General features: G+C 39.9%; 1 protein-coding gene across 1 annotated transcript; it reads left to right on the forward strand.

The window, feature by feature from the left end:
- Positions 1–668: 668 nt before the first annotated feature.
- On the forward strand, positions 669–6,404 carry fnta (farnesyltransferase, CAAX box, subunit alpha). Its single transcript, XM_069712163.1, has 9 exons — positions 669–845; positions 1,254–1,339; positions 1,651–1,765; positions 2,954–3,058; positions 3,166–3,292; positions 3,526–3,674; positions 4,152–4,214; positions 4,488–4,680; positions 4,831–6,404. The coding sequence occupies exons 1-9, from the start codon at positions 718–720 to the stop codon at positions 4,996–4,998; spliced, it is 1,134 nt and encodes a 377-aa protein (XP_069568264.1). The 5' UTR covers positions 669–717; the 3' UTR covers positions 4,999–6,404.
- The last annotated feature ends 2,445 nt before the right edge of the window (positions 6,405–8,849 follow it).

Consider the following 8,849-nt stretch of genomic DNA (forward strand, 5'->3'; position numbering starts at 1 on the left):
CAGCTCTGAAGACATTTAAAATGGACACTGAAACACCCAAACATAGAAGAAACAAGACAAAAAAACAATTGTCTAAGAGAATGGTGAATCATGGAGTTCAAGAATTTTACACGATGTCAACAAATGTGGAAATTTCACATCTAATTGAAACACACTTGCAACCCAGCAGAGTGATAAAAGGTTGAAAACAAATGTGACTGAAGAGTGGACTGAATGGGATAATTAATTGCAGTGTGGATGGATGTTGTTGACATGCAGATCAAATCGTCCAGACAGTAAATTAGGAGTTGCAAGTTGAAAGCTGAGATAAAAAAATTAAAAAAACTTTACAGTGTTCTACATTTATAGTAAATATTTTCTGTATATAAAGCAAAGACATTTCAGCATGACCCAATAGAATTGTTCATTACTGCGACTATTTGAATGTTATTTGTCCTAAACGTCGCATTTGGACACCTCGTGTGTCAGACAGACACTGACTGTCCCGGGACAGGTCCTGGACTTCAGCACAGACGAACACCGGTCGTGTTGGTTGTTTTAACAGCAGCTTCCCTGCGGCTGTGCAGCTGGCAGTATTTGATAAGTATTTCCAGACACGGCGGTGATGACCAGATGTCCGTGTTTCTTGCAGTACGTAAACGCACCTCTCCGCCACACCGGATGTGACGTTTCCTTCCGTCCTCAGAATACAGCCGCGATTAAGCTAGCCAGTTAGCAATGTCAGGTGTTGAGGAAACTTTAAATGAATCTGTAGAGGTTAAAGAAGACAAAGAGTTTGATGTAGAGGCTGAGGACCAACTCGGGGATGATTATGGTCTCGATCCGACTCGATATATGTTTTACAGGTAGTGTTTGGTTATCAGTTTCTCTAAATGTTCGGGTGGCTAACTTAGCTTTGTTAGCTGCACTGTTTAGCAAGTTCTTCTCCATTAACTTCAGTTTATTATAACGCGTTATACAAATATAATAACATTAGGAAGTGGAAGCTCAACTTTAAACAATTATTGACTGGAATACCTTTCTGCTTATTGAACAACTCGGTTCATCCCAACACAACACAAGTCGTCTGAATATTGACTGAAGATTCAATTAAAAACTTAAAACGTGTAAAAGTCTCCATGTACGTCATCACAAGCACGCATGTACGTCATCACAAGCACGCATGTACGTCATCAACGCCTTTGCTTGATGACGTGCTGTAACCAGCTGTGTCATTACGGTCAGACAGACCCACCGGCGTGTTTGTGTTTCAGAGACCGGAAGGAGTGGACAGACCTGGAGCCTGTCCCTCAGGACGATGGACCAAGTCCTGTCGTGAAGATCGCCTACTCTGAAAAGTGTAAGAGATGTTCACATACAGTCAAAACATAATCACATTAGTTGTTTAAAAAAATAAATAAATATTTAATATTTAATAAAGATAAACGACCAGATCATCTTTTCGTACATACATGTGCTTATTTATTTAGTTAAGCATATTATTGGTGTTTTCTACCTGCTGAATTTGATAGCAGGTGTATTTGCTGTTATTTTTGTCACCTTTTATATTTTGTCGTGCACCACGACACCCAGACACATTTCTTGTACGTGGAAATTTCCTCAACTGTAAACTTGATTCTGTTTGTAATGTACGTGTCTTTCTTCCAACAGTCTCAGATGTTTACAACTATTTCCGCGCCCTCCTAAAGAACGATGAAAAAAGTGAACGGGCTTTCGCTTTGACAGCAGATGCCATCGAGTTGAATGCTGCAAACTACACAGTCTGGTGAGCACGTTGATTGTTGAGAATATGGAAAGACAATGATGCGATACAATTTTCACAACATGATGGGAAACAAGAGCAAGATTTAAGCTTACTAGTGGTTAGGGTTGCAGCGGTATACCGTGATACAAACATCGGTGCTTATTATACTACGTACAATCGCATATGACCCTTATTGAAAAACATACAACAAACGGAGATTCTTGCCTGCGTGTTGCCGTCACTTTTCGTCCTTGACTTCCTGCCAGACTGTAATTAAAACCAGAGGGATAACTTTGAACATCCCACAAATGAATGTGGGGTTGCCCACAAGGATGGATATCCCATTTGCTGAAAAGCGTGGACACAGTGGCTTCTGATGCAGTAACATGTCAAACATTTTTGAGAATCGGCACGGATCAAATGTGTCCTGTTTAAATCCCAAATGATTAAAAAACCTCTGAACATTTGACCTTTTATCATAAAATGTGCGATCAAAATAATTCTCCAAATCCTGGTGCTGACAAACTGTGTGAGTTGAAGGTAATTAGCAACTATTTTGATAGTTGCTAATTTACTGACTATTCCTGACCGCTTTTCATTGTTTAGAGAACATGTGACGACATTTCTCCTTATGTTTAGAATTTTTACAAACCAAACTATTAATCAATTGTTAGACAAAATATTTAGCATTAGTTGCAGTTGGATACAAAATAGTTCAAAACCCTCCTCAACCAACTACAACAGTAAAAGTAATTATTTGTAGAAGACTTTTTAAACACGGCACCATTTAAGCCATATTTCTTGTAGTTTGTACAGGAAACTCGAATGTTTCAGATTTCAACTATAACTATGAAAAATAACCTTTCTGTTTTTGTTCCTTTAAGAGCAGTTGTACCTGATTATAATAACAATTGTAAAATACTTCTATATTGTGATATTTTTTGAGATGCTTATCCTACCATGAAAAACCATAGTTCAACCCTTCGAGTGGTGTTATGTTTATGCCAAAAAAATAACTTAGTCATTGTTCGTATGGATTTTTTTTTTTTTTTTATTGGTGTTCAGTTTCACAATTTCTCATATAGTGACATAATTTACATGCTGTATTATCTAGCTTTTAAATAAAACAAAGAAACACCAATACATGATTGATATGTTAAAAAAATGAGTGTCCTCTGGGAGTGTAACATTGGGTTTGGGAATGTCCAGGCACTACAGGCGAGTGCTCCTGCAGGCCCTATCAAAAGACCTGAGGGAGGAGATGAGGTACATTACTAACATCATCGAGGAACAACCCAAAAACTATCAAGTCTGGTGAGTGCTGGCGGCTGGGGGGAGGAGGGGGGGAGGGAGGGAGGGAGGGAGAAGGACACTCGGAAAACATTCAGTTTAATGAAAACACTTCCAAACTCCTCTCCCAGGCATCACAGACGTATGGTGGTGGAGTGGCTGAATGACCCCTCGGAGGAACTGGAGTTCATTGCAGACATTCTCAGCCAAGATGCGAAGAACTACCACGCCTGGCAGCACAGACAGTGGGTCATCCAGGTAGGTGTTTCTCTTAGCAGAATTTGGCTTCAAAACTGAGGAATGAGGTCCAGTTTTCTGCCCACAGCGAGCCTCTCTGCCAGACTGAATCCTTCGCTTATTAATTTGGTAATTTGTTGGTGTGCTGTTTCTTGTCCCTGTGGTCAGTATTTATCTCATGCATTGCAGCGACACTACTAAAAGTGATTACACAAACAAGACTGTTGCCAACATTTGTCCTATATGATCTTCAGGAGTACAAACTGTGGGACAGCGAGCTGGAGTTTGTGGAAAGTCTTTTGGAAGATGATGTGAGGAATAACTCTGCATGGAACCAGAGGCATTTTGTCATTTCTCACACTACAGGTTTCTCTGATCCGGCTGTCGTCGGGAGAGAAATACAGTGAGTGCTTTTTCTAAAGATCTGGACACACAATTCATTTTCACTTTTCAAGGTGGATGAAAAGTGATAGAAGTTACCATCAATAGCTTATTGAGCTTGATTAACATCAGCATCCTCATGTTTTTGAGACCACTGGTTCATGCGCATTTTTATTTGACCATGAACCTGAAACCAGAGAAATTATACATTTGGTGTCGAACTCGGGCAATCGACAACAGAAACCCTTGAAATGCAAATCTGCACGAACCGGTGATCACAGTCTTGTTCTACTGTACATGGTTGAGGAAACAATTCATTTGATATGAAATGACTACATTTAAGAAAATGTTCCTGTTTTTACTGTAAAAACTATAGACGTCTTATGAATAAGCTCTTTGATGAGTCCAAGTTTCTAATAAGCTTACCATTGTCCTTCCTTCCAGTTGTGCATTAATGTTTCTGATGCATACATTAGACTGATCTTTCTCTCTGTGTCAGGTATTGTCTGAACCAGATCAAGAAGGCTCCTCACAATGAAAGTGCATGGAATTATTTGAAAGGGTAAGACGTAAAACTCACAAAAGAGGATTCTTTTCTATTGTAAAGTGTATAAATGCCAGGAAATGTGTAAGGAGCAAAAATGTGTCCAATTTTCTTTGATGTATGAATTAATTTGTTCTCTTCATAATCTGAATTCAAGAATATTTCAGTGATTCAGACATTCACAATGGATAGCATGCTGCAGAGGTGAAACCAGGTAGAGATTCAGTTATTAAATATAAAGAAGCTCACTGACAATATTCCCTCTTTTTCTTTCCGTTTTCTCCCCCAAAGGATGCTGCAAGATCGAGGCATGTCGTCTCAGCCCGGTCTGCTGGAGAGGGTTCTGGAGCTGAAGGAGACGCATTGCTCACCTTACCTTCTAGCATTTCTCTTTGATTGCTATGAGGATGCCTTAGAGAGCATCATGCAAGAGAAACATGTGGAGGAAGAGAAACAAAGGGAGATTTTGAGAAAGGCTCTAGAAGTAAGTGCTTCTGCAAACTTAGAAATACAAGTTAGAACTTTGCCGTAATAATTTTCTCATTAAAACTGAGGCCTGAAATTATGCCATTAATGCTGTTGTCTGACCCTTGTGTTTGTTGTCGTCCCCCCCTTCCGCCCCCACCCTTTGAAGATTTGTGAACATCTGGCAGAGGAGAAGGACACCATCCGTAAGGAGTACTGGCAGTTTTTGGGACGTTCTTTAAAAAGCAAATGCGGAAGCGGCGATTCCTCTGACGAGCCTGTGGCAGACAATCCTGAGTTCTCGGTCCCAGCATCTGGACCACAGGAGATCAGCTAGACCTCCAGGAGACTTGCACCATCGCCACTCCCTGTACTGCTTCATCAACACGGTCGGCAGAATCAGTCCCCCTGACGTTTAGTATTGCTGTAAATGACTACAATGTATATTTCTGACAAAGTTTCCAAAAATCACAGCGAACATGAGGTCATGCATGCGAATGCCTTGATTTTGAAATACATAGAAATCTCCCTCTTACAATAGTTTAATTAGATTTGCACGGGAAAAGCAAAGTTCGTTTCATAAATAGGATTAAAAATGGATCATGTCTCCTTTTTTTCTACCATAAAGCAGGCGTCAGAAGCACAGCTGTGTCGTACATCTGGATTTGACAGTCAGTTTATCGCCAGACTGCTTTTCCTCATTCTGTCTAAATACAGATGTCTTCACTGTCTTCTAAAATGTTGTCATGGTTACTGATACACCTCTGCATCACGCCAGAGGATGTAATACACCCGTCAGTCCACTAGAGGAAACCGTGTCAATGTCATGTTTGGCCTCACACAGGTGTGAAAAGTACACGCATGCGTGATTGATAAAGTCTGTGTAGACAGCAGGTTGCAGATGGTTGGATGGAACAAACACGGGACGGTAACCCAGACGACAGGTGTTCAAGTTTGTGAGAAAGCAGAAGTCAACACTGATTTCTGTTAAGTAATGCAAGTAAGTTACTTGTGTAACGCTACATATTTAACACAGGTAATGTACATTAACATAGCTATATGACGTCACGTAACATAAAGTTACATATTGAACTCAAACTGATCTTTTGGTGCCTAAAATGAAGGCACCTTACTTTACTACCGAGAGAAAACGTGACTCTGACACGACACCCTCTAGTGGACCGGTGGGTGTATTACACACGTTGGTGCGCTACCGAGTTGTCCTCCAAGTATTTGAGTGCAAACCAATATCCGTTCACAGTCTTGAAAGTTGGTAGTTAAGATACTAGTAGAAACTAAATCTACGTAGGTCTTTTTCCCGCTTGACATTCTGACTTATTGTACGGAAAATACCACCGGTGTGTTAATGATGGCTGCATTCCATTGGTGAGGTCCTGCTTTTGTGCATGTTGGTCCACTGGGACAGAGCCATCATTAATACACCTGTTCTGTCTCCACAATGACAAGTCAAAATGTCTGCTGTGAGAAAAGTTTATATGACGAAGAGCATTTCAACTGATGTTTATGTAATAGAAAAAAAATAAATAAAATAACTTAGTGGACATACGTTAACTCCAAAACTTTCATTTTGTTTGCAAACCCACATACATCATCTTGTTGCTTGTATGTTGTCAGAGAATTCATGTGTTTTTGTTTTAACACAATAATAACAGTTTGTAGTCGTACTGACATTTGGTTTGTCCAACTTTTATTCCGTGATAATAAATCAGTTGAGAGATGAAATGCGGTTTTACACTGCTGCATTCTGATCAATGACTCCCACAACATCACAGCCTCCTCTTCTTCCCAAATCTATATCGCTCACTTTAAGTGAGCCACTTTCTTGCTATTAGGCAGAGTTTGTTGTGTTTGGTCCTCTGAACTGTGCTGCAGGGACAAAAGTGAACGAAGCAGCACACAGCACATGCATCGACACTCATAAGCTCATGTCCTGGACTCCCTCGGAGCAAGGAAATGGATTTACTCCACGAGATGCAGCTGTTTCTACTTCTGCTGACACTACAACACAATCCATACCCCGACAGTTTCTAACCAAGCGGCCAGCGGTGTGTAATTAGAGCTTCTGTAGATCGTTGATATGAGAGTAGGACTGCTCGCTTTTCTCTGATTTTTCTCCGCCGTGTGAAGGAGCCTGTGATCAGCAAGCTCACGTCATATGACACCGACATGATACCACACAGCAGTGGAAGAAGTTTTCAGATACTTTACTTAAGTATTATATACAATGTAAAAATATGTCATTATAAGTAAAAGTCCTGCATGAAAAATCCTACTTGAGTACAGAAGTTTCAACAGCAACATGTAGTTAAATTATTAGAGTAGAAATACTGGTTTACTCCCTCTGACTGATATATTATTACATATGACATCATTAATACTGAAGTGTTGTAGCTGCTGCAGGTGGAGCTGGTTTAAACTACGTTATATCCAGTTTTATATCCAGCAGATAAATGTGAGGGGTCGTCAGATGATTACTGACAGAAAAAACTGTTCTGATCCACAAATCTGTTTTCAAGTTTTGGACTTTTTTTCTCTAATCTTTGGTTTTTGTTGACATTTTGGATCATTTGAACTTTAATTGAAATGAAACCATGTGAGAAGTTTAGAGGGAAAAATGACCATTTGGTGGAGCTGATAACAACTTTTAGACATCTTAAATGTGACTCGTCCACACGCTGATTTTTGTCAGACATCAGAAGACAAACCGGTTGGAAAACACTGGTTCCATCTTTAACGATGTGGTGTAGAGTAGAAGTTGTTGTATTATCTATTGTGTCAAATCTTCATCTGGAAACTAACTGAAGCAATATCAATAACAATATTTCCCTCTAAAATCTAGTGCAGTGTAAATGTAAATATTCAAATAAAGTAAAAGTATCTCAAAATTGTACTTAAATACAGTTCTTAGTTACTTTTCACCTCACGTAGAAAGAAAAAAAAAAAATGCAAATTTACCAGTGAACTGGAAAGCATTTCTCCTCTGGTCCTTGAAGAAAATCTTTTGAACTTTGGGTCGATCTGCATGAGTGTGAAGCTGCTACTTCAGTAAGTGACAGCTGGCTTAATGAACCCGGAGACACAATCCAGGCCGCTCAGTGAAGATGAATATTGGCCACGCTGTTTAAACTTATTAAACAAAACACATCAGATACCTGGTGCATCCCTTCAAGCAGTGTTTGGAGGACAGTGCTCCCTAGTGGTTAAACCCAGAACAAAAGGGATCGAGACTGTAATTAAAATACTAATTAAACTCAGCACAAGTCAAAACAAGCCGGCCAGATTGCCTTTCATTCTGCTGGCTGTGGGAGTTCTTGAATGCAGGTGAGGAAGGCAGACTGCAGCCAATTGTTTTATGTGACGTCCATAACAGCAGCTGTAAGTGAAGGCTTGTGTTGCCTGCTTTTTAAAATGCATGCACAGACACAGTGGATTAGCAGGAGGCCAGTGTATCGGTGTCGAGTCCTGGACGAGATCCAGGTCGGTTCTGAGACATCTGCTTCTTGTAAATGGCGGAAAAGGCAGCTAATCCTGTGTGGGATTCTACAGTCTCTCTATTCATCAACGAGTGAGCCACGTGTCTGCGGTACACTCAGACACAGGAGCACTCGCATTAAAGACATGCAGCACATGTGCAGCTTCTGAGGGCGTGTGCATGAATCCTGTGTTTTCACACGATCTCGGATAAAAGTAAGTTTAACAGAAGCGGTGACAAACTCGTGCCTTCGTTTCTATCGCCTGATCATCGTCTTCTCCAGCAGTTTGAACACCTGAAAATAATATGCTATGTTTGTTGAGAAGGTTTTAATTATGACCAAAGAATACCCAAAACACAGATATGTTGAAGGTAAATCTGTTTATTATTGACAATAGAATTTGGATCGTGAACACCGACTCTTTGCTGTAAATTGTAACAGAAAAAAAATGTAAATAAATACAATAAATAAATGAGTAAATACATCAATTATACAATAAAGCATGTGACGCTGTGGGAATATATGCAGAGATGCCAGAGGGAGGTATTTGTCACAAAATACATACATTAATGAATATACTGTCACTACACAGCATATCAGCATCGATTGAAAATCTGTTGTACAAAATTGGCATGCATTCACACGACTCAGCTCTCTAGTGAGAAACAACACAAGAACAACAAAATCCTTAAAA

Source organism: Brachyistius frenatus, unplaced genomic scaffold, assembly GCF_029030835.1.
Source record: "Brachyistius frenatus isolate BFR_SWC_R1_liver_20210118 unplaced genomic scaffold, ASM2903083v1 Contig_107, whole genome shotgun sequence".
Lineage (NCBI taxonomy): Eukaryota > Metazoa > Chordata > Actinopteri > Embiotocidae > Brachyistius > Brachyistius frenatus.

Bases quoted from the DNA above. Each gene is read 5' to 3' on its own strand.
- fnta (XM_069712163.1), top strand. From the start codon at position 718: ATGTCAGGTGTTGAGGAAACTTTAAATGAATCTGTAGAGGTTAAAGAA. The intron at 1,766-2,953 runs GTGAGCACGTTG...GGGAATGTCCAG, and splicing joins GCTGCAAACTACACAGTCTG to GCACTACAGGCGAGTGCTCC. The intron at 3,675-4,151 runs GTGAGTGCTTTT...TCTCTGTGTCAG, and splicing joins GTCGTCGGGAGAGAAATACA to GTATTGTCTGAACCAGATCA.